At 45.7% G+C, this 26,397-nt stretch overlaps 1 protein-coding gene across 1 annotated transcript; it reads left to right on the top strand.

Annotated features, from left to right (window-relative positions):
• Positions 1–1,299: 1,299 nt before the first annotated feature.
• Positions 1,300–26,184, top strand: LOC147608738 (uncharacterized). The gene is made up of 4 exons (XM_086788301.1): positions 1,300–1,437; positions 1,524–2,208; positions 2,302–2,424; positions 25,728–26,184. Exons 1-4 carry the CDS (start codon positions 1,316–1,318, stop codon positions 25,938–25,940), a joined length of 1,143 nt encoding a protein of 380 aa, XP_086644427.1. The 5' UTR covers positions 1,300–1,315; the 3' UTR covers positions 25,941–26,184.
• Positions 26,185–26,397: the final 213 nt, after the last annotated feature.

The raw sequence follows: 26,397 nt of genomic DNA, 5'->3' as shown, positions 1-26,397 counted from the left end.
GGCTTGCTTTTCGTCGCCATCTGTGCAGCATGCCTCCTATGGGTGGCTTATCTTCTCTGAGCCCAAGTACCTTGGCCAACTTGAGGACCACATCCAATCTAGGTTCTTTCGCACTAATGGCTAGTGTGATATTTAGTGTAATCTACTCAGAATGCCGAACCTTGGTTTACTATAATGCACATAAATTTAGCTATTTAGAGATTAATTTATGGAGCATGAAGCTAATAATGATGGCGATCTTGCAAGCTATGAGAATACATTTGTCTTATGCAGTGTTGCTGTAAAATAATTTACTTTCTGCACTTTCAACATTGAAAGTGATTTCTCTAAATAGGGGAAGGGCGCGTTCCCCCGTTTAGAGAAAACATTGAAAGTGTTTTCTCTAAACGTGGGAAGGGCATGTTCCCCTATGATTATAAATTTTGGAGATAATTGTGCCACCTCTCTGCCATACCTTGTGTATGGTCACTTAAAAAGAAAGAAAAAAAATCTCACTCACATGCATATGCACTGAAAAAGTGTTGTTGTATTAAAAACGACTAACTTAATTAAGGACTAACATTGGTTAACATGTTGTGCCTTTAAGATTGTGAGAGAGGCTTCTTATTCAATGATCGGAGCATGTGCCTTGTTCTTGACAGTTAGTCTCAAAGTTCTACCACGTATATTTTCCTTATTATTCCTATGTTTACGACGAGTAATTGGATTCAATCTGTGTTGTTGTAGTCTTTGGTCATTCCATAAGTTGTCTTGTTTCTACATAGTAACATTGAGAATGATTAATGAACCTAGTAGTGCTCTGTGAATATAGATTGATGAGAAAAAAACTTGCAATTTCATTGACTATGCTTTCAAATTTATGCATATCCTTAGTATTGTCTCACGAGAGTCCACGACATAACTGCCCAAACATTCTAATACTAATGCATTCTTAATTCTTTTCAGTGTAATCTTTCTCCATTTTGACATAAAAATGCATCTTCACTGCCAATGAGGTGATAGCTCAAGTGGTGAAGGAGTTTGCCTAGGACCAAGAGGTCTTGGGTTCAAAACCCCCCTCGGTGCTTCCTTGGTGGCATCGCCCACGCGTGGATGATTAAGCGTCTATGCGCAGGCGCCTACGGGGAGTGAAAAAATCGGTGCCACAGGCCAGTTGAAAAAAAAACGCGTCTTCACTACGAGTGCATTCTAGTTGAGTCTTGCATATGATGTGTGCAATCACCACGTGGATTACTAGACCTTAGCCTTCTCACCTTACATCAAATAGCTCCATGGGAAAGGATGTTTACACACTTTCCTCGTGCGTGTCTTATAAATGTATTCCGACGGGCTAGCGACGCCAAAAATAAACTTAGCGTTGCATCAAGCGAAGTTTTCATCGCGATCCGGAGCTAGCTTCGACAGTTCCTCGTGTCGTGGGGGGGAATTCGTATCCTGGTTAGTATGCAATTTTTATGTCGCAGGTGTGCTTAGCTTCATCTCCCTATCCTGATACCTCAAGCTGCTACTTGTTTGATCTGTAGCCTCGTCTCAAAGATGTATCCTTATGGCTATGACAACCCTGAAAATTCCCACCATGGCCATCCAGAAGAGTATCCTCACCATCTCCAACACCAGCACAGCATGACGGAAGAGCATCAAAGCCATCATCGTAACTATGATCATCATCACCACAACCATCCCGATTATGATCATCATCATCATCATCATGCACAGCATCATCCCCCTGACCACCAGTCGACTTCCTTCCATTACCCACCTGTATCTATCCCATACCCCCCTTTTGAGAACCCATACCCTCCTCCTGCCAACATCCCTCCAGTGTATCCACCTCCTTATCCATCCCCTTACCCACCTCAACCTTATAATCAACCCCTTTACCCTCCTGTTCCATACCCCCCTCCCCAGAGCGTTCCATATCCTCTTCAAGAGTATCCCTTCCCTGCCCGTCCCCCACCAGAACATGCACATGCCATCCCCCCATTGGATTATGCCCGACATAACCCTGTTCCACATGTCCCATCTTTCCAAGAACACAGACCCTCTGCCCCAGAACTGCATTCTGTCCCAGCACACAAGCCATCGGATGTCGAGCTTCCAAAAGGCCAACTAGTGAGGTTTTTTTGTAAAGCTAATAGGAACTACAATCTAGCAGTAAAAGGCAATAGACTGATGATGGTTCAAGCAGATTCAGAGAACGAGTCTCAGGTATTGAATTCTTGTAAGTTAATGCACAATAGAAGATTTTGAACCAGTAGCAGATTCTTGACCCAATTCTCATGCTAAATTTGTCGTCTTCAGCAATGGATCAGAGATGACAAGTATGGCATTCGTGTGCGAGATAGTTTTGGGCATCCTGCTTTTATGCTCATCAATAAGGCTTGCAAAAAGGTCCTCAAACATGCAAAGGGTAAAATGCAAGAGGTAAGCATGAAATCTCATTGTCTAGGTTATAAGTTGATGGACCAAGCATATATATGAGAGGGACTTATAATGGTGGGAGGTAAAATTGTGTTTTAACATGCATGGCAAGACCCACGAGCAGCTACCTTGTGCGGTCGTTACAAATTGAGCATTTTTTGGTGCAGCAACTCTTTAAATCTGCTAGTTCAGCTTGCTATTCTTGGCCGCTTCCTTAAGCTACTTATGTTCTTCTATTCTCAGCTGTACAGCTGAAATTGTCATGTGGGTACCTTGAGTAGGATGCACATGGACATAGCCTACAGCTGCAGTCACCTCAAAGGCAGGGTTTGGGGCAAGTATGGCCAGCCTGGGCAGAGTCTCAGCGGCTGAAATGTGTGCAAACCAGGTTCCCATGAACCAGCCATGACACCATACGATGCATTGTATGTAGTTGTGGGGTTGTCCAACTGGCCGACCAGCAATCAGCCAGCTGACCAGCCATCAGGATGCATATAGCTGGAAAAGACCTGGGTTTGCAATGCCAGATCTCCAGGCAGCAAACTGGGCATCTCATCAGCAGTTTGCAGCTGTCATGAGTGTTTACCTCTTGCCCAAGTGGAGATGTCACATGAGTGAGAAGACTGAAACATAGATTGAAGCTAACCACACGAGAGATTAACACCAATCAACTTATCTTGCAAATGCATAGAAGACAAGGAGAGAGAGATCTAATCTACTGTGTATTGCAAAACATGAGTATTTACAATGATGAACTTGGATTTTGGATGAGTTCTCTCAATGCATACCTATCTACTATTGATGCATAGATAGCTTATTTATTCACAGCTTTGAGATGATCTCTAGATGTTGCATTAAGGACTAAAGACTGCAACAAGAAGTTGTATTCACCCTATATGTTTGCAAGGGCTAATGATATGAGATGAACTCTTAACTACCCTTTTATAGGGTGTCATGATGCTGGTCGGTTTCAAGTCGACCAGCTCTTTTATGACCCCAAAAGGTTGTCCCCAAAAGGTCATTCTCGTGTTCATATTGTGCCCCAGTTGTGTCCCAATTATTTATGCATGTCATGGGCACCTTCACGCACCTATTGGGCTTCCACAGCCCCAAACAGGCCATACTCTGCCACACTTTGGCTGGAAGGCGGTTGCAAGTAGGAAGCATGTCCACATGGCACTCACATGGACAATCTCCCTTTCATTTAGCTTGTAGTAGACGGTCATTCCGGGCGTAGACATTGCATTCCCAGGTCAACCGGAATATTGTAATCTCGATATGGCCGCGGACCAAAATCCCCAGCCTCTCATATCTAGCCTACTGGCCCTTTGGTGTAGACATCAGTCCCCTACAATGAGGCGCCAGTCCACATGACCCTTGGCGTAGACGGAAGTCCCTTGCTACGAGGTGTCATGTCCACACTATGGAGCCCATCCATAGGTCCGGAAGCATAGAGAATGCCCAACTAGTGACAGGTATATTGCAAAACATGAGTATTTACGATGATGAACTTATGAGATCCTCGTTATGTATACCTATCTATTGCAAAACATGAGTATTTAGAATGATGAACTTATGAGATCCTCATTATATGTATGTATCTATTGATGCATATATAACTTAATGATTCACAGCTTTAGGATGATCTCCAGATGTTGCTTGTGTTAAGGGCTGAAGACTATAACAGACAGTTTTTTCACCTTGTATGTGTGCAAGGGCAATTGTGCCCAAGTTGTGTTCCAACTATTGGTGCATGTCCTAGGCATCTCTGAGCACCTATTGGGCTGCCAAAACAGCCATAAACAGGCTACATTTTGCCTAGAAGGCAGCTGCAAGTAGGAAACATGTCCACATGGCACTCACATGCGTGATGCACATGAGAGGAGGATAACATATCAGCAGTTAGGTTATGCATGTTAGCAATTTGCAGTGTGCATGCATGCAGTACAGGTTTGAGTTTGGATCTATATCTCTTCATTGTATTTTGGCAATATACAATAGATTAGGTCTATCTTGCCTTGTCTATGCATAATTGACATCATGTGTTTAGCATCTCTTAATCAGCTTAATTATTGTTAATCCTAGTCTAGCTTTCACAATCATGTAAACATAAATGATTACAGTTTATCATGTGATTAACATCTCTTAATCATCTTAATTAGCATTAATCCTAGTCTAGCTTCCATAGTCATGTTACAGAAATGACTCTCTGAGCATCTCTTTGGAGAATGGGATTGCCGTTCTTGAGGGGTGTCTCTCGTGTTGGCTGGAACGACTTTCTGATCATCTCACAACAATGGGAATGGTGTTATTCTGTTGATATTGGGAATCAGGGCCAGTGGGAGTGTCCAAGTCTTGATCTCATTGAGGCGTGAGTTTTTCAGAAGGGCTGTGTGGAAAGGCAACCATCTCTGAGCATCTCTTTGGAGGCTGGGTGTTCTTGAGGGGTGTCTCTCTTGTTGACTGGAACGACTTTCTGAGCGTCTCACGACAATGGGAATGGTGCACAAAGTAGTTATCTTGCTTTTCATGTCATGTGCATAAAATGCCATGAACATTCTCAGATGCTCATCCAGAAGAGTGCAGCCAGAAAAAGAATGATATGAACCAGAAGATGAAGCATAGAGTACTATTGGCAGTATGGACTTGGAGATAGATGGTGTAACTTGGTTAAACACAATGCTAATCAATACACTTAAATACACTAAGATTTGATGGACACTTGCTCAAATACAAGAAGTAAATTGGTGAATTGACAAGAGACACACAATGAGCCAGAACAGCTGACCCCTCCCTCAAATAAAGTATATTGATCTTGGGAGAATCAAGTTGGGCATTTCTGACTAGATTTCCATACCAATGCATATGAATACAGTATTGCAAACAAGTGGTTGTCGTTGTAGACTTGCAATTCACACTACCCTCTCAAGTGCCCATGTTCCCTACCATCTGCTCTCTATTGTTCCACCAACACATGGTAGCAACAATCTGCAAGAGAGCACGTAGGACAAGAGAACACTACACAGGGTATGTGATCTTGTAATTGTCAGAATGCGCAGCGGAAGACTAACGCACGTAGGAGACGCATCACCATCGAGCTCCACAAACACCCCCAACGGGCACTGTAGCATCCCTCCACCGGGCTCCCATCTCCCGATGAGCTGCCTCCCAAAACACCGGCCAGAGGAGATGATTATGACAAGGTGCCACTCTAGCCTTATATATGGCTCTTCAACCTGCCATGCTTCCACTTATGGGATAATCCAAGGCACCTTCTAGCCATAGATCACACGCTCGAAATCGCCAACCTTCCAACACCCTCCCTCGATTCGAGCTCCGCAAGCCATCGAGGCGCGAGGGGGTCGCCGAGGACCACACACGCCAGAGCTGCCCAGGACCACACACGCCCGGGCTCTGATACCATGTGAGAATGCGTAGCGGAAGACTAACGTACATAGGAGACGCATCACCATCGAGCTCCACAAACACTCCCAACGGGCAGTGCTGCATCCCTCCACCGGGCTCCCATCTCCCGGTGAGATGCCTCCCAAAACACCGGCCGGAGGAGATGATTATGACAAGGTGCCACTCTAGCCTTATATATTGCTCTTCAACTTCCCATGCTTCCACTTATGGGATAATCCAAGGCACCTTCTAGCCATAGATCACACGCTCGAAATCGCCAACCTTCCAACAATAATCCGGTTCCTTCCTCGTGCTACTTGCTTCCATATTTAAGCATTAAAGCTTACTAATTGCAAGTAGAGTTGATGACAGCGGAAGTCTTCGCGATGGAAGTCCTTGGAGTGAAGAGATCTTCGATTTGTCGCAATTCTTCGCGACAAAAGTCTTCAAGAGGATAAAGGGAACCTTGGGTAAGCTTCCCCTATGGTTTAGCTTGAGAAAGGAGGGCTGAAATTAGGGTTTTCAGCAAAAAGACCAGAAATTACAGTAGTAAAGAGAGCTGTTTTGCTGAATTTCAGTCATTGGGAGTGTGTAAGAGAGTGATTAGCATCCAGAATCACTCTTGGAAGCTTGAAAATCACCTTTGCAAGCTTGGAAATGGAGTTGGGAAGGAGAATGTGCAGAAAATGCAGCCCAACAGCCCTCATGAAGGAGGCGCCAATCTCTAGAGAGAGGAGAAGGAGAGAGGTGGTGAGTTGTCCGGCAAGCAGGTGCTTTGTGGAGCAAGCTAGAGTGGACACATGGCTGGTTACTCCCTTTGTACAAAGGGGATAAGGTTTGGGCGCTGTGGACATTGGGTTATGTCCACCTCGGAACATCAGTGTGTGTGAACACCGGGCTGGTCATATTTTATAAGTGAGTTTTGGTCGCCCAAAACTTAATGAAGTGTGTACACACTCACTTATAAATTAGTGCTAACTCCTAAGGCTAGGTTTATGACCAATACTTACCACCTGTCACATGCCACATAACCATGTCAGCAGATAGTTTTACACGCACGGTTCGCAGGCAGGCGTCCCCTTACCCGGAACTACACATTGGTCAAGCAAGCATGAAAACAGCATGTAATTTCAATTGCAAGCAAGCACATAAAGATGCTATGCAATGCAACATTGGTATGAACAATCCCGTTCATGAGACTATACCAAAATAGACGTGCTCCAGGCAAGTATACGAGGTACCAGATCCAATGGAACACCAATCCACCAAGCATTCCCGGGCATGTACACGGAGACACAAGTCCCAACGGAAAGCCAAGTCCACAGTAACACATGAGTGGCATCAATCCCCGGCATATACAACTGCCATGGACACCAGTCCAATGTACATACATGATAAGAAAGCACGGGTGGACCAATTGGGTGGCCAAATGGTGACATCCCCCCCCCCCCCCCCCCCCTCGCGGCTTCTAAACAGTTGTCCGCAACTGAAAAGCGTCCAAATATGTCTGAAGCACATGCGGGCAATCTCTGAAGAACTCTTCATCTACCCATTTAGCATCAATGGGAAGATAGTTCTTAAACTTCACAAGGTAATGTCCCACAACTTTGCTTGCAGCAAGCTTGCGTTCCTTGTGATACACAATCTTCTCTGGCTGCAAGATATCCTCAAGCTCATCCACTTTTGGTGGATCCTCAATGACCGTTTCACTGGGCTCCGACCTTACATACTTGCGAAGGAGACTCACATGAAAAGCATTGTGTATGTGCCAATGACTAGGTAATGCCAATCTGAAAGCCACTTCATTGATCTTCTCGATCACTCGAAAAGGTCCATAGTACTTGGTTGCAAGCTTAGGATATGCACCCTCTTTGCCAGGCCTCTTTACAAGTCTTGCTTTGTCAAATTTCAGCAATACCCAATCATTCTCTCTTAACATCCAATTGCCTTCTATGCTTGTCGGCATCCCTTTTATGCTTGTCTTGTGACCTTGCAATGGCTATCCGCACCTGAGCAAAGCAATATCCAAGTCTCTTACATACTCATCAGCTGCAAATATCTCATCCTTTGTGCGAAGGATGGGTGGCAAAACCACCTTACCATAAACAATTTCAAACGGGGCCTTTCCCGTAGATGCATGCACTGTGTTGTTGTGTGCAAATTCCACAAGCGTTAAGTACTTCTCCCAAGAAGACTTCTGATCCGCCCCACAACATTTCAAGAGATCCAACACGGCTGAATTTGTAGCCTCACTTTGCCCATCCGTTTGAGGGTGATAAGCTGATGAGAAGTCCAATTTGGTGCCCATATTATCAAATAAGGCCCCCCAAAAGAGACTTGTAGTCCTGGGATCTCTATCCCCCACAATGGACTTCGGCATTCCATGATGTTTGAACACTTGTGCAAGATATATTTTAACCATATGCTCAGCTTTGATGGTCTTTTTGACCGGCAAGAAATGAGCTTGCTTGCTAAACCTGTCCACAATTGTCCAAATTGCATCATTACCCTGTTGGGTCCGTGGCAAGTCCATAATGAAATCCTTTGTAATACTTTTCCATGGCTGCGTGGGAATAGGCAATGGCTGAAGCAAACCTGGTGTCTTTTGCCTATCAAATTTCACCTTTTAACAGGTGATACATGCACGTACATGTGCCTCTATGTCCTTCCGCATACCTGGCCAAAAGAAATACCGGTCAATCATGTGCGTAGTAGGCATTATGCCTCTATGACCAGCATATGGAGGAGCATGGCACTCATCCAAAACCTTTTGCCTCATGTCAGACATCACACATAGGCAATTATCTTTCATGAGATAACCCTCTTTGATCACATATGAGGCATGTGCATGACCAGCCATCAAATCAGCCCAAATAGTGGCAAAATCAGCATCCTTATGATACAAATCATGCATGGTAGACAAGTCCCCATGAGAGGCAACCGAGGTAGCTGCTACATACGGCTTTCGTGACAATGCAGCGGCCACTACATTCTTCTTTCCCGGGGTGTGCAAGATCTGAAAATGAAACATAGAGAGGAAATTGGCTATCCTCATATACTTCTTTGCATAATTCATAACATACGTTTAGCAAACGCATACGCATTCGGGTATGTAAGAATGTTTCGAGTATGTTTCAGGCCTGGGCCGAGTAACATACGTGACCCATATAATACCTCATAGAAAGGACGAGATTTAGACAAATAGATACAAATATACATTGTAAACTCAAGCTCTCCAAGTTCTATTATAAAAACTTCCAAAGTTACAACACTTACAAGTTACATAAAGGCTCATTGCTTACCCAAGGGTCAAGCCTCAAGGCTAAATAGTGCAAACTAGATAAATCAAAGCACAAGTTTATTCTGCTGTATTCTCATCCCCTTCTACTTCTTCCTCTTCATCCTCATGAGAGGAAGAAGAAGAATCCTCATCATCATCATCTGACTCATCATCCACATTTTCCTCAATGCCTCCAACATTTGTGGTTGTGGTTGTCCCAATGTCATCCGGCTCTTGCATCTCCTGCAAAGAAATCAACCTTTCATCATCTTTTTCCTTGTTGATCATGTCCAAGGTGATCTCCATCTTCTCAAACCCTCGAGCCTTAATTTTTGTGATGAGTCGTAGATTAGTATGTATATAGACCAACATTTCTGTATTGGAGGGCTTCAACCTGTTTCTTCTCTTAGTATGAATGAGAGAGAAAGTGCTCCAATTTCTCACATGGAGAGGCACAACTCCCTTGAGAAAGCACACGAATAGCAAGCTGCTGCAATTTGGGAGTACTTGCACCAAATGTCTCCCACCATTTGACTGCTTGGTGCATTCTCTTCTCCTCTTTTGCAAGGGCACGAGAGAAAGAGCCCCCCTCTGATTTATACACATCCAACTCATCAATCAAGATACCCTGTATTTCTGTATCATATCCAGTATATCGCTCTATGACCGTCATCCATCCATCATGCACTTGATTGTCAGACTCTTGACCCTTCCCTCTTCAAATGGGATGCAAAACAAAACCTATAGCATGTAAAGGAGAATGCATCATGTTCCATCTATGAACACACAGATTTTGAACATCTGCAAGCTTGGTTGTATCAATGTCTTGCATGTTTTGTATCTTCTCCACCATGCAGTCTGTTAGCTCATAAATCAGCCCCATGGTTGCTCCTTCTCGATCTGCTAATCGAAGAATCTTCAAGATGGGTGCACATATCTTGACAATCATCTTGGCATCTTTCCCAAAAGAGGGTCCTAAGATTATTCTTATAACCTCCTCACCTTTGGGTGCACATATCTTGACAATCATCTTGGCATCTTTCCAAAAAGAGGGTCCTAAGGGTTAGGGTTTCGAAAAGCATTGAATACTTGTAAGTTGTAGGCATTGGGCAAGTACAGTCTAGAGTCTAGACTCTACAGAAACAGAAATACCTGGGTCCTGTAGGTTGGCCGCCTACAGTGTACGTACTACGATGTAGGCTGGCCGCCGGTTGCTAACGTTGAAACTTGAAAGTTTCGAACTTCGAAGTGTAGTCGGGAGTCGGGACTCGGCGACAGCTTGCAGGCGCACTCGAACTTCCAGGCGGCACTCTTCGAATTTCCAAAACCGTGAGGCATACGGTATTTTGATTAAAAAAACATTAAAGTTGGGACTCGACGCTTTCAAACCTTACAAAACACAAAAAAAGGGGAAAAAAAAAAGTCACGTATGAAACTTGTGTTTCATACGTGTATGGTACAAACGTTTGCAAACGTTTGCTTCCACAAGCAAACGCGTATGTTATGAACTCGGCTTCTTTGACAACTTAGTTTGGGCAAGAAAATACCTCAAACTCTGGTGATCTGTCTTCACAGTGAAATCAGTCCCAAGAAGGTAATGTTTCCATATAGTAAGTGCATGAATTACAGCCAAGAGCTCTTTCTCATAAATGCCAAGAGATAGCTCTGCATCATGCAATCTACGGCTCTCAGCCACGGCATGTCCCTCTTGATTAAGGACAGCTCCTATGCAATTTCTAGATGCATCACATTCCACACAAAAAGGCTTTTGCAAATCCGGAATGATCAACATTGGACCATGAGTAGTTGCATCTTTCAATTTGAGGAATGCATCCCTCTCTACATTAGTCCATTTGAACACGGCCTTCTTCTTTGTCAAATCATGCAAAGGAGAAGCAATCCATGCAAAGTGCCGAATAAACCTGCGGTAGTAAGAGCATAATCCAAGAAAACTACGGATCTTATGCACCGAACTCAATTCGGGCCAATTCCGAATTACATCAATCTTTGCAGGATCCATCCGCACTCCATCTTTGGACACAATATGCCCAAGATAATGTATCTCTGACAAGAAAAACTCTCTTCTTTGCATTTATGAAGAGTTTATGCTTATGGAGTTCTTCAAAAAACAATGGCCAAATGAGCTCTATGCTCTTCTTCGGTCTTCGAGAAGACCAGGATGTCATCAAAGAAGACACCTGTAAATTTCCCGTACCCACGGAATATGCGATCCATCATTCTATCGAATGTAGCCGGGGCATTTGTAAGACCAAAATGCATAACAAGATACCCATAAAGCCCAAATGTTGTCCTGAAAGCAGTTTTGTGTACATCCTCAGGCATTACACGCACTTGATGATATCCACTCTTGAGATCAATTCGGCTAAAGCATGCCGATTCATCCAACTTGTCAAGGATGTCGTCTACGCGTGGAATTGGAAACCGATTCTTGATGGTAAGCTTATTCAAAGCTCTATAATCCACACACATACGAAAGGATCCATCCTTCTTTTGAACCAAGAGGACGGGTGAACAATATGGGGAAGAGCTTGGCTGAACCAAATCCTTCTTAAGAAGCTCATTCACCTACTTCATGATCTCCTCTTTTTGAGATGCACTTACACGATAGGCTGGCCTATTAGGTGAGCTACCCGGCACAAGATCAATGCGATGATCTTCCGGTCATACGGGTGGCAACTCATTTGGTAACTCATCAGCAAAACAATCATTGTGCTCTTGCAAAAATTTCAGCCTATCATTACTAAGAGTGTTTACATGTACATTATTTTCCTCAACATGATCTCGTACAAAAATCAAGTACGCAAAAACACTCTTTTTCATTACTTTCTTAATTTGTACATGAGATATAAGGGGAATGGTATCACCCTCTTCACCAACATCAATTACATGCTCTCGGCCTTTATGCATGAAGGTGATCCTGTTGGTCTTGTAAGCCTTGCATGGATCAATACGTGTATGCCAAGGCTTTCCAAGCAATACATCACAGCCATTCAAAGGCGCCACAAGAAAATCCTCATGATCCATTTAGCCTTGAATGTGTATGCGCAACTTGCCAAAAATAGGCATGACTTGCACTTCTCTACCAACAAAGGCAGCCCCTGCTTCAATTTGAGGACCCATGTCCTCCGCTTCAATACCAAAAGCAGTTGCCATCTGTGTGGATATGAAATTTTCAGATGCACAATCATCAAACATGAACAAAGCGGGCTGATCCTTGAGCTGTCCCTAAGCTGTACATACAACCTTGTCTTTGCTATCATGTGAAGTGTTGCCCTGCACATCCGGAACCATATGCACATTAGGCTTTGATACATTTGCATTATCACTCTTCTTCTTGTTTGGGCATGCCTTTGCAATATGCTCGGTGCTACCACAAGTAAAGCATTTCCCCTCACTCATATATTGCCTTTTCTGCTCCGGAGTGAGACCATAGTCTCTCAGTTTGAAGGGACGCTTCTTGGTAGTGTTATTTTCAACCTTTGGACCATTTTTATCTTGGTTTTGGTTCTCTTTAGGTGGCTGTCCATCATTTTGCAGGTTTTGGACAGCCCTCTCTTCGCCTTGAAATGAGAGTTTAGCCTTATTGGATCGACTCAATTTGAGTTCCAATTGCTCGGTGGCGGTGGCGGCGGCGATTAGTTGGTGTAAGGTATGACGAGGATACATTTGTAGTCCTGCTTTGTACACGGGTTGCAATCTTGATTGAAACCTTCTCTTCCTTTCCACCTCGGTGACATGCATAAATGGAGACACCTCCAAAAGCACTTTCCAAAACTTTTGTACATATGCATTTACCGATGCCCCCTCATTTTGCTTCACCCAATCCCACTTCATTGTTATCTCATTCAATGCATTGGGAGGTAAGAATTGAGCATAAAACCTCTCCTTGAACTCTTCCCATGATCTAACAGGATTCGGTGAGAGCTTCTCCGTGAGCCACCAATGGGCAGCAGTGCCTTTCATAAACATGCTTACATGCCGGATCATGGATTTCTGAGTGAAATCCTCATCACTGAAAGCAATATCAAACTGGGCAATAAAAGCAAGTGCCTTTGATGCATCATATTCCCCATGATATGTGTCAAACTTCACAGATTTGTCTCCGGCTTTGAAGTCACGAGACTTTGATGCATGTGCCTGCATCTCAACATGCTTTCCCCCATGTTTGTCCATTGGGACAGCCCTGTGACTGGCATCATTTTAGGACCAAAAGGTGATGCATAAGGCATAGATACATGTGCCTTGTAAGCATGAGACATGGCTGGCCCCTTAACATGCATTGATATATTTTTAGCCATAGCTTCTCCCTTACGAGCACACTTGAAGGCATGAGTGGCATGAGAGATACGCGGAATACCTGCACCAACAGAAAATTGCAGCCCATGATGCATGTGTTGTGCATGCACATTTTCAGCCGGCAATGGCATTTGACATACATTTTGACCACTGCCATAAACATTGTATCCTTCACGGGCTACATGAGGTATTCCTGCATGGCGTGAGGTCACTGATTGTTCCTCTCCCATAGCATGGAGATTCATCCTCTTAGACATAAGTTCTTGTTCGGGCACCTGTGGGGATTCCAAGACATGTGGGATGGTTGCCTTTTCTGCACAGGCATCCTCGGTACGAGCCAAGTATGCATGTGCTGCATCCCTCGGTTGCATGTGCAACTCTTGAGCAATCATTGCCATTGCATGATCCATATAAGATTGAGCTTTCTTGGTGTGATATGCAGCGGAAGTCTTTGTATTGGAAGATCCTGTCACACAAATGCTCACACCGTCTTCTGTATCCTGAGTTTCGTGAGTTTAGCAATCCACTTTAATACTTCAAACTTTAAAGAGATAAGAGAGAGATATATGAGAATTGTACACCAGATTGGGTCCTGAATTACCCACTGAAGGGCCCCCTATCCCGATAACAAGATAGTATTTGCTTTATTTTTTTGGAGAGAGTGACTGTGGACTGTAGATAAGCCAAACGCTAGATCTCAGAGGATCGGAGATTGGCTGAACTGTACACGACTGTAGAAACACCTCGATGACCTTATCTCGAGCCTATGCACTCTTCCCAAGGGCATGAGGAAGGGCTGCACACCTAAGGCTGAGAAAAGAAGATGGTGGACTTTTCTAAGCTATGTTAGAATGCTGTAAATGCTTCAAAATGTACCCTATCCTGGGCATAGGAAACTTATTCTTGATAGTGAGTTTGTTTAATGCCCTGTAGTCTACACAAAGGCGTGCAGACTTGTCCTTCTTTTGGACAAACAGGATAGGTGCAGCAAATGGGGAGGAAGAAGGCCGAATGAATCCGGCTTGGAGAAGCTCAGATAACTGCTTTTCTAACTCGCCCTCTAAAGTCTTGGAAAGACGATAGGGAAACCTGCCAGGAGGATCTGATCCAGGGACCAAATCAATGTGATGGTCCTCAAGGCGAGAGGGTGGGAGATTGGGCGGGAGATCGTCCCTAAGCATAATGTCCTGGTGTCTGGATAGGTCGTCTGCTAACTGAGGGACTGAAGATGTAACGGATGCTACTAATGAGGGAGGGGCTGTATGAGCACGAACATAAAGGAGTGCTCCTTCTGCTCCCTTGCGGATAGCTCGTCTGGCCTAGAGATGCGAAATCAATGGGATGCCAAGAATGCTTCTATCCCCACGAATCATGACAGGCTCAGGAAAACCTTTACAAATAGTAAAAGTGTCGTGCCCCCAATTGGGAATAGGCTCATACTGACAACCACTGAATTCCTAAGATCATGTCACACCCCAACAGAGGAGAGTGCCCTACCCAGGCAATAAGTGAGTATAAATAGTGGCCTCTAGTCTCATTTTCATTCAGTGAGCTGAGTCAGTTATTGAAGCAGAGCCTTACTGAAGGAGCATCCACTCGAGGTCTCTCTCTTGTATGGATCATCTTCATCAAGCAATGTTGGCGTTTTCATTGTCTCTCTCTCTCTCTCACTTTGTCGCTGCTGTGTATGATCATTTCATTTCCGCTGCCATCTTTGACATGTTAGTGTTTTTGTGTGGGTACGGTGCTGTGTGCGGAAGTGGGTTGTTTGTGGGTTCGTGGGCTTCGGGTGCGTTGGGTGTCTAGTGTTTCTTCCTCTTCCTTCAATTCTCCTACCTTGTCCTTCCAATTAAAGCGTAACAACTGTTCGTCGAAGTGCAGAAAATAGAGAGAGAGGGAGAGATGGAGAGGACACAGTATTGGGTCCCAATTACCCTCTGTAGGGAACAGATAAAATACTGACTTCTTTTCATTGACGTAGAGCTCGTTGCTTTTCAGCAACTTAAGGACTTTCTCCACATCAATGTCATGCTGCTCAACTGTAGCTGAAAATATGAGTATGTCGTCCATAAATATGAACACACACTTTCCAATCAACTCCCGGAAAACACGCATCATCATGCGGTTAAATGTAGCTGGGGCGCTCGTCAAACCAAATGGCATGACCACAAACTCATAGTGGGCCCGTTCTGTACGGAAGGCTGTCTTGGGGATGTCCCCCTCTACAATCCGTACCTGGTGGTACCCACTCTTTAAATCCAGTTTTGAGAACACCTTTGCTCCATTCAGCCTTTCGAGAATATAGTCAATTTGAGGCATCGGGAATCTGCTCTTGATAGTTAGCTTGTTGAGTGCACGATAATCGACACACAACCGGGAAGACCCATCTTTCTTCTTGACAAACAAGATCGGTGCTGCAAATGGCGACACGCTGGGGCAGATGAAGCCAGCTTGCAACAATTCTTGGAGTTGGCGGTCCAACTCCGATTCCATTGCCTTAGAAAGGCGATACGGAAACTTGCTCGGGGGTTCTGAGCCTGGGAGGAGGTCAATCCTATGATCCTCCGGTCTGGACGGGGGGAGCTGGGGAGGGAGGCTGTCCCGAAGAAAAATCTTCTGGAACTTTTCATGGAGAACCGAGTACTTCTCGGAAGCACTGGCCACCGTCTGGGCTGTATGGATGTAAATCATCGCACACTGTGCGTCTTTCCTGACTGCTCGCTTAGCCTGCAAGTGGCTTATGAGCGGAAAGTTCGGAATACTTGGCTCACACTTAATGGTCACCGGGGTGTTTGACACATTCCGATTGATCTGGAACGTGTGCTTGTCCCACTTGACATCAGGAAGAAACTTGTGAAACCACTGGATACCCAAAATTATGTCTGCTCCTACAAGAGGGGCAACCATAAAGTCACGCACAAACTCTATGCCCTGAATCACTAACTTAGCACCTAGAGCTTCATACTTGACGCTCGTTGTCATACCTGTGCTAAAACCCTCAACCTGTTTGTCCACCGAAGTCAGCTCGAAACGGGCACGCCTAGCGGCCTGTTCCGTGACCACATCCTCCGTGCTGCCACTGTCAAACAAGACAACGACTCTCTGGCCACCTATGTAGCCAAAGGACTTGAGCAATTCGTTGCGCTCATACTCCTGGGCATGGGCGCCCTTCTGCTTATGTTCGAGCTCCCGGCTAATAATTGCTCCAACTAAAGCACCGGGGTTTGAAGAACTAGGGTTAGCCGCTAGGGTCTGTGTGGGAGCTGAGCTCACCACGAAAGCTGTGGAGGCGGCGGCGGCCTTTGGAGGCTTCTTCGGACATTCCCGAGAAGTATGTCCTTTTGTATGACAAAAGAAACATTTACCCTCCTCCTTGTACTGAGAAAGCTCCTCAGCACTCAACTTGCCACCTGTCTTGCCGGCCTCCACTTTCTGGTCTGGAGTAAGCTTAGACGCATTGTTCGAGTTCTTGGAGCCAGAGGCTCCCGGGGAAAGACCCTGTCTGGTTCTGGCTTTTGCCCCCCGCGGCTTTAGCCCTGGGAGAAGCCGGCTGGGAAGTCTTGAGCTTGCCACCATTGTGTTGTTTCATTTCTGCACTCTGCGCAAGCGAGAGTGCGTCCTCAAAGGTGGCTGGCCTAAACATACGCACCTCCCATTGGATTTGCGTGTCCAGGCCATACAAAAACTGCCCTTTCTTGTCCGTATCAGATAAGCCTAATTGCAGACATAAGGTCGAAATTTTATTGGCAAACTAAAGGACTGGTTGCGCGTTCTGACGCGCTCCCCTGAACTCGTCTTCGAGTCGCTCAAGGTAGTGGGGCGGTAGAAACCGTTGCTTAAGGTCGCGGACGAACTCGTCCCACACATAAGCTGCCATACCTGCTCTAGTGTGGGCATGAGCCCGCTGAGTCCACCAAGGAATGGCCTCACCTTCCAAGTACCAACTGGCTAAGATCACTCTGTCAGTATCTGTTTTCCTCACTGCGGCAAGTAAGCTTAACCATGAATAAAGAGTTGTGGGATCGAGTTTACCATTATACTTACTGAAATTCATTTTCTCGGGAAAATGATTCGAGGGCGCCACCGCCGGTGTCAATCTGGCGTCCAAAGCTCTGAGGTAACGCTCGTGTTCCAGGCGTTGCATGGCATCGTCTTCTCGTTGTCGGATCTCCAATGCACGCATCTGTAACTCAAGCAAGGAGCTTGGCTACGGCTGTGACCTCGCGAGAGGGTCCCTGTGACGAGGATCTGGTATCTGGGATATGGAAGGAGAGGGAGGAGGAGATGGAAAACGCAACGCTGGAGAGCGGGTACGCTCCTCCAAAGCCAAGATCCGCACCTTCTGCTCATCCAACTTGGCTGTCTGTTTTGCGAGTGCTCGCATCATCTGCTGGAACATGTCTATGACACTCAAGCTAGGTGCCCTAGCTGGGCTGCCTGGTGCACTCTGGTCCCATGGTTCTGGGTCTCTCTCCTCGCTGAAGCTCGCCATAGCAGGAAAATGCAATTCCTTTCCGGAACGCAATCTGACCATCCACTATCTGTGTGGGAGACTTCCGAAGGCTTCCGGAGGCTAAAAACCAACCGTCCTTCGAGGGACAGGAGTCACTCCGAAAGGGGTAGTCCACCGGTGTCTAAAAACCAACCACACGAACGAGAAAAATTTTCTGGTTTTCTTTGCTGAATCTTTGTCCTTGAAGTAGGCTTTGATACCACTGTAATATGCAGAAGCTTCGGAGAAAGATCGGTAACTTCAAAACTCAGAATTCAGCACTCTTTTCGCGATGGAAATTAACGCACAAACTTGAGAGAGAGAGAGGGAGAGATGGAGAGGACACAGTATTGGGTCCCAATTACCCTCTGTAGGGCCCCCACCACGGATGGTGTATTTGCTTTATTAGAATGATGAGAAAACTGAAAGAAAATACAGCAATCTTGGACCTTTTCTTGGCTGGGAATACCCTGCCCTTGACCTGAATCCTTCACCCCTTTGCGTTAGCAAGCCCTTGGCTGTCTTGGCCCCTTGGTTTGCTTGAGCACTTGGTGAAAAATGAGATGAATCATTGGGATTATGGCCTCCACTATTTATACTTCTCCTCAGGAGCAATCGGCCAGCCCAGAATTGTCCCACGACTGGGAATTCAGCATTAAATGCTGAAAAATCCCATTAAATGCTGGAAAAAATCCCATAAATTTTGTGCATCTCTTCTTGGCTTGCTGGACATCAGGCGCCTGCTTCTGAAGGTCTGGGCACATCTTTTGTCCACAATCCCAGGGCTGGGCAGCCTGTATGGGCTGCCCCATACATGCCCTACAGCCATATAAAGGCTGTAAGCTCCTGGAAATAGCCTTATCTTTGCCCTAGGGCTGTCCTACAGCCCCTCCATGGCTGGTGGGTTCAGCCTGGGCCTTCCTGGTCCTCATGGGGGTGGTTCTACACCATTCCCATGCCCACACTAAGATCCGGGGTAGCCCTATGGGCTGGCCCCTTGTCCTAACCACTATCTACTTAGTGATCTGGCATCCGGTACGATACCAGATACACAGAACCAGTGACATCATTCTAGAGGGAGACACTTCGGGCCTCGTCCTCTCTCCTTTATTGTTCCATCTGAAATGGCGGAAATTTCCAACAGTGGCCCAAACGGCGCCGAAGAGGCATGAAATTCGAATCATGCATGGACAAATGTGTGGCAAGCAGCCCGGATCTTTCTTGTTGTGTTCAGATGCGATTCGGACTCATTTCGGATCCGAAACTCTGTTATGGCGATTTTGCACTATCTTCGCCGGGACCCAACTTTGACGCACCGAGAGAAGTGATTGCGATGCCCAAATCCATGCACGGAGTGATGTGGACATAGAGCAACTTCCCTAGCTGAAAACGCAGGTGTGTTGCTGCTGGACAGAAACGCTGGTTGTGCAGCTGCTACTGGACAGAAAACACAGGTGTACGGCTGCTGCTGGACAGAAAACGCAGGTGTACGGCTGCTGCTGGATAGAAAACGCAGGCTGGCTGCAGGTGACTGGTTCACAGAGACTAGTCTAGTGCTGAAGGCAAGGGAACTCCTAGGGCTGAGGAGGAAAGCTCTTAGCACACTGAAGACTGAATGATAAACTAAGCCCTATGCAAGCCTATTTATACTAACTGGAGGTTGGTCAAGTTGGCTGGTTATTTAATAAAGTTTATATTTATAAATGACAATAAAATATGAAAAAAATACTAGATAAATCCTAGTAAATTCCCTAAGACTTCTGGGATGTTCTAAATGATGCACAGGCATATGCATGCATATTATGCAGGATGCAAAGTGCTTTCTGATGCAAACCCTAAGGCTTCTACTGACTCTACATGCATGAATGATTCTCTCCAAGTGGGTTAAGGGACTTGACTGACTGACTGACCCGCTAAGGCTGAGGAATGACCTACGTAGCTCGTGCCTGACTTATCCTGGACTGAGGATGTGCAAACCCTAAGGCTTCTACTGACTCTACATGCATGAATGATTCTCTCCAAGTGGGTTAAGGGACTTGACTGACTGACTGACCCGCTAAGGCTGAGGAATGACCTACGTAGCTCGTGCCTGACTTATCCTGGACTGAGGATGTACAATGGGGTCACGGCGTACAACGAATATCATCCTATTGGGTTCTAAAACTGTACAACTGTTGCACATCTGATGATGAGCCAGTTTGTCACCATGCACTGAGTGCAAAGTGCATGTTGACACTTGGCCTTCAAACGGTCATGTACCAATGGATCCTCGCGGCAGTAGAGATTCAATTCTTCTTGTTGTGCATGGAGAAGAGTCGCATACGAGTAAGTTCAGCCCTCAAGACTATGGACTCTTCTTCTTGCATCTTCTCTTTGCCACGGGACGGCTGTCCCACATATTCATGTTCCTATTGTGCATCATATGAGTTTGCTCATCCTGTAAAGCATTGGAAGCATGCATTTCATTGTCCCTGCCTCTTGTGTTAGCAACGTTCATTGTATGGTTGTCCATAATGTTCTAAGTGTAGAGATAGCTAGTGTTCATGGTGATTGTCTCTCACGATAGAAGTGAAAGAGAACCGTATGCTCTGATACCAATGTAACTTGGTTGAACACAATGCTAATCAATACACTTAAATACACTAAGATTTGATGGACACTTGCTCAAATACAAGAAGTAAATTGTTGAATTGACAAGAGACACACAATGAGCGAGAACGGCCGACCCCTCCCTCAAATAAAGTATATTGATCTTGGGAGAATCAAGTACATAGTGTCATGGGCATTTCTGACCAGATTTCCATACCAATGCATATGAATACAGTATTGCAAACAAGTGGTTGTCGTTGTAGACTTGCAATCCACACTACCCTCTCAAGTGCCCATGTTCCCTACCATCTGCTCTGTATTGTTCCACCAACACATGGTAGCGACAATCTGCAAGAGAGCACGTAGGACAAGAGAACACCACACAGGGTATGTGATCTTGTAATCTGGTTCCTCCCTCCTGCTACTTGCTTCCATATTTAAGCATTTAAGCTTACCAATTGCAAGTAGAGTCGATGACAGCGGAAGTCTTCGCGATGGAAGTCCTTGGAGTGAAGAGATCTTCGATTTGTCGCAATTCTTCGCGACAAAAGTCTTCAAGAGGATGAAGGGAACCTTGGGAAAGCTTCCCCTATGGTTCAACTTGAGAAATGAGGGCTGAAATTAGGATTTTTAGCAAAAAGACCAGAATTCACAGCAATAAAGAGAGTTGTTTTGCTGAATTTCAGTCATTGGGAGTGTTTAGGAGAGTGATTAGAATCCGGAATCACTCTTGGAAGCTTGAAAATCACCTTAGCAAGCTTGGAAATGGAGTTGGGAAGGAGAATGTGCAGAAAATGCAGCCCAACAGTCCTCATGAAGGAGGCGCCAATCTCTAGAGAGGAGGAGAGAGGTGGTGAGTTGTCCAGTGTAGGTGGCAGGCAGGTGCTTTGTGGAGCAAGCTAGAGTGGACACATGGCTAGTTACTCCCTTTGTACAAAGGGGATAAGGTCTGGGCGGTGGACATTGGGTTATGTCCACCTCGGGACATCAGTGTGTGTGAACACCGAGCTGGTCATAATTTATAAGTCGCCCAAAACTTAATGAAGTGTGTACACACTCACTTATAAATTAGTGCTAACTCCTAAGGCTAGGTTTATGACCAATACTTACCACTTGTCACATGACACATAACCATGTCAGCAGACAGTTTCACACGCACGGTTCGCGGGCGGGCGTTCCCTTACTCGGAAATTGCAAGCAAGCACATAAAGATGCTATGCAATGCAGCATTGGTATGGACAATCCCTGAGACTACCAAAATAGACGTGCTCCAGGCAAGTACACGAGGTACCAGACCCAATGGAACACCAATCCACCAAGCATTTCCGGGCATGTACACGGCGGCACAAGTCCCAACGGAAAGCCGAGTCCACAGTAACACATGAGTGGCATCAATCCCCGGCATATACAACTGCCATGGACACCAGTCCAATGTACATACATGATAAGAAAGCACGGGTGGACCATTGGGTGGCCGTGACAGATGGAAGACATGGAAGGATGTCCTGTCAGCTGCGTTAGATGCAAAGGAGGACAGTCGGCTGCAGATGGTCTGTCGGCTGTACCTGATTAGAGGTGGCGGATGTACTGCAGGAGGCTGTCGGCTGCAGGCACTACATGGAGTATGAGCTAGACCAGTCGGACAAGCGTAAAGGGATTTAATGAATTGTGGACTGGCCGACCAGCAGTCGGCCAATTGGCCAAGTCTTTATGAAGGCCTATAAATAGGGATGAAGGCTCCTGATTGTAATCATTCAACTCCCTATGAGTTGGGTCCTTAGATTAGGACAGATTTTGGTGTTTACCACCTTTTATGCAAGGCAGCCTAGGGCTGTAGAAGAGTACCTTTTTGTACTATATGATATATACTGAATTTCTAGCATTCCTCTCTCTCTCTCTACTCTCTCTTCATGTCTGCGTTTTGCATTAGCATGTTTTCGAGTAGTGTTTAGGGCTGAAAGAAGACCCCCAGAGCTTCCGCGTGTTACATTGGTATCAGAGTATCAGGCTCAGGAAAGCTAAACACTGAATCAGTCCCATATGATGGCAGGTCCAAGGTACAGGAAAGTGCACGGATACGAAGCCCAAGGCAATGAACACGGAATCGGGAAGAGCTCCCAGGAGGTTTGTTGGTGGTGCTAGAGGGGATGGTAGTCTTGTGAGCCAGATAGGTTCTCGGGCAACGGTCCCAAGGGAGGATTATCCTCCAAGGGGTGATGTGAGAGTGCGAGACTCATTTCTCAGGAATGAAGACCAAGACAATGTTCAGAGTCAGGGCACGAATGGATTGGGGACTGGAGGGAACCGGTGCATAGATCTTATTCAGAGATAGAGTGGTTTTGGAGACCGGGCCGGGTTTTCAAAGAAAAGGGTTGCCAGGGATGGATGGATGACAAAGGGACTTCGGGAAAAGATTGGGATGATGACAGTCATCCAAGAACAGGCTGGATTCCCGTCATCAAGTTTAGCAGAAGGGGATGTCATGTGCATGACATGCTCATGTACATTCTCAGGGCTAATCCAGAAGGGGCCTAGAAAAAAGACCATTAGAGCTAGGACTTGGAGCACAAGATACAGAAGTGGAGAGTGAGGACTTGGAGCAAAGCTTGGAGAGGATGTCCCGTCAGCTGCGTTAGAAGAAAGGAAGACTGTCGGCTGCACAAGACTGCTGTCAACTGCTTACAGAGGTGGTCGGCTGAACCAGAGGACTTGGCGGGCTGCAGGTGCATCATGATGAGTGAAGAAGTCCAGTTGGGCAGCGTTTAAAGCATTCAATGCATTGTAGACTGGCCGACCAGCAGTCGGCCAGTATGCCAAGTGTCCAGGAAGCATATAAATAGCAAGTGTGCTCATTGTTCTAGGCATTCAACTCTTTATGAGTTGGGTCCCTAGGGTCCAGCATTAGGACCAGATTTTGGGTGTTTATCACCTTTTGTATGAGGCAGCCTAGGGCTGTAGAAGAGTACCTTTTTGTACTATATGATATATACTGAATTTCCAGCATATCTCTCTCTTTACTCTCTCTTCATGTCTGCGTTTTGCATCAAGGTATAGGAAAGTACACGGATACGAAGCCCAAGGCAAGGAACACAGAATCGGGAAGAGCTCCCAGGAGGTTTGTTGGTGGTGTTCTACAAAGCCAGAGGGGATGGCAGTCCTGTGAGCCAGATAGGTTCTCGGGCAACGGTCCCAAGGGAGGATTATCCTCCAGGGGGTGATGTGAGAGTGCCAGACTCATTTCTCAGGAATGAAGACCAAGACAGTGTTCAGAGTCAGGGCAGGAATGGATTGGGGATTGGAGGGAACAGATGCATAGATCTTATTTAGAGATAGAGTGGTTTTGGAGACCGGGCCGGGTTTTCAGAGAAAAGGGTTGCCAGGGATGGATGGATGACAGAGGGACTCAGGGATTTGAGTGAGATGATGACAGTCATCCAAGAATAGGTTGGGATCCTGTCATCAAGTTTATGTCATGTGCATAAAATGCCATGGACATTCTCAGATGCTCATCCAGAAGAGCGCAGCTAGAAAAAGAATGATATGAACCAGAAGATGAAGCACAGAGTACTATTGGCAGTATGGACTTGGAGATAGATGGAAGACATGGAAGGATGTCCTATCAGCTGCATTAGATGCAAAGGAGGACAGTCGGCTGCAGATGGTCTGTGGACTGTACCTGATCAGAGGTGGCGGCTGTACTGCAGGAGGCTGTCGGCTGCAGGCGCTACATGGAGTATGAGCTAGACCAGTCAGACAAGCGTTAAAGGGATTTAATGAACTGTGGACTAGTCGGCCAGTTGGCCAAGTCTTTATGAAGGCCTATAAATAGGGATGAAGGCTCCTCATTGTAACCATTCAACTCCCTATGAGTTGGGTCCTTAGAGTAGGATAGATTTTGGTGTTTACCACCTTTTATGCAAGGCAGCCTAGGGCTGTAGAAGAGTACCTTTTTGTACTATATGATATATACTGAATTTCCAGCATTCCTCTCTCTCTACTCTCTCTCTACTCTCTCTTCATGTCTGCATTTTGCATCAGCATGTTTTCCAGTAGTGTTTAGGGCTGAAAGAAGACCCCCAGAGCTTCCGCGTGTTACATTTCATCCCTCTGATATTGGGAATCAGGACCAGCAGGAGTGTCCAAGTCTTGATCTCATTGAGGCTTGAGTTTTTCAGAAGGGACGACTGTAGCTGTGTGGAAGGGCAACCATCTCTGAGCATCTCTTTGGAGAATGGGCGTTCTTGAGGGGTGTCTCTCTTGTTGACTGGAACGACTTTCTGAGCATCTCACAACAATGGGAATGGTGCACAAAGCAGTTATCCTGCTTATCATCCTTCTGATATTGGGAATCATGGCCAGCGGGAGTGTCCAAGCCTTGGTCTCATTGAGGCTTGAGTTTTTCAGAAGCGATGACTGTAGCTGTGTGGAAGGGCAACATCTGGTTAATGGAGTGATGGATAGCAGTGAAGATCGTGGGCTATTGCCACAGAGTTCTTGTGACTCAAGGGCTAACTCTAATCAGGCAACCAACTGGCAAGTAAAGAACAATTTTGAGAAGTGGCAGGAAAATCAGCAATCTGTCAGGGGTGTGTGGTCCCTCAACAACAATGATGCTGGAGAATGGGGGACTAGGGGAGGTCTAAATAAGGCCACATTTACAAGTTGAGTATATGTGCCGGTTGGGCCCCACACGATATGCTTGTGCTTACAACTAAGTTTATTCTCATTGCTAAGATTTAATGCTAGGCTTTGACCAGCCCTGTTTTGGGCGCCCTGCCCTGACGCTGTCCAATCTGGTGTCTGATCTGTGCCTGACAATACTTGTTACATTGCACATAGATGTGCAGGTGTGCCAAGCACACTGTACAAAGATGTGGACATGAACATTTATCCAAGATTGACTGAGGCGGACAGGAACACTGCTTATAGTGTGAACGTGAATATATAGCCAAGATTCTCTAAGGTCTAACATTTGCTATGCAACATGCATATCGGCACACCTCATATCGTTCATCTTTTGTCAGGGCCTCAGTTTTCGGGATTTTACACACTGTACCACCCTGTTCTTGTAGGTCAGCATACAGTATTCTCTCTCTCTCTCTCTCTCTCTCTCTCTCTCTCTCTCTCTAATAGCAAGGGGGAAGGGAAAAGGGGAGAGTTGTATTACACATCTTTAAAGACATAACTGGGGGTTATTTCTTCCTGTTTTGATCCTATTTGCAGGCACAATTGGTGGATTACAATCCAGACATGCAGGACGATGATCTGTTTTGGACAGAGAGCCAGGATTTTGGCGAGGGTTTCAAGACTATAAGGATGGCAAGTGATACCCTCCTTAACCTTTCCCATGGTGGTGGGGTTGAGGATGGCTCCTCAATTATACTTGATACTTGGCATAAGAAAGACAATCAGTTGTGGAAGATCTTCCCCTTGTAGGCTATTCTTATCCTTGCACGTGATGGAACGGAGTGGAGATCTTGTGCTTTGAGCCACATCACAAGTTTTCACTACTATTATATATTGATGAATAGCTACATAGATTATTTCATTTGCTATTTATTTCTTTAGGGAATGTTTGCATATTTCATGCCACAATACTGTATGGTTGATGTATTACAGTTGGCCTTCCAAAGACATTTCGACATCGAAAAATATAAGTGATACAATTTTAAGGTTTTAATCAATCTGTGCAATCACTCACAGCTAGTAAGCAAGGAAGTAGCTTTGTGTTTGTCCCTCAACAGCATACCATGAAAAAGAATCCCTTTGAAAACATGTGAGCTTTTATTATGGCCTTCTGTGTTTGGCAATTCGTGTGTGTGTGTGTGTGTGTGAGAGAGAGAGAGAGAGAGAGAGAGAGAGAGAGGGGGGGGGGGGGGGGGGGGGGGAACAC

Source organism: Cibotium barometz, chromosome 52, assembly GCF_041138505.1.
Source record: "Cibotium barometz isolate CiBa-2024 chromosome 52, ASM4113850v1, whole genome shotgun sequence".
Classification (NCBI taxonomy): Eukaryota; Viridiplantae; Streptophyta; class Polypodiopsida; order Cyatheales; family Cibotiaceae; genus Cibotium; species Cibotium barometz.
Note: the sequence above shows the minus strand (reverse complement) of the source record. Positions and strands in the feature narration are given on the sequence as shown.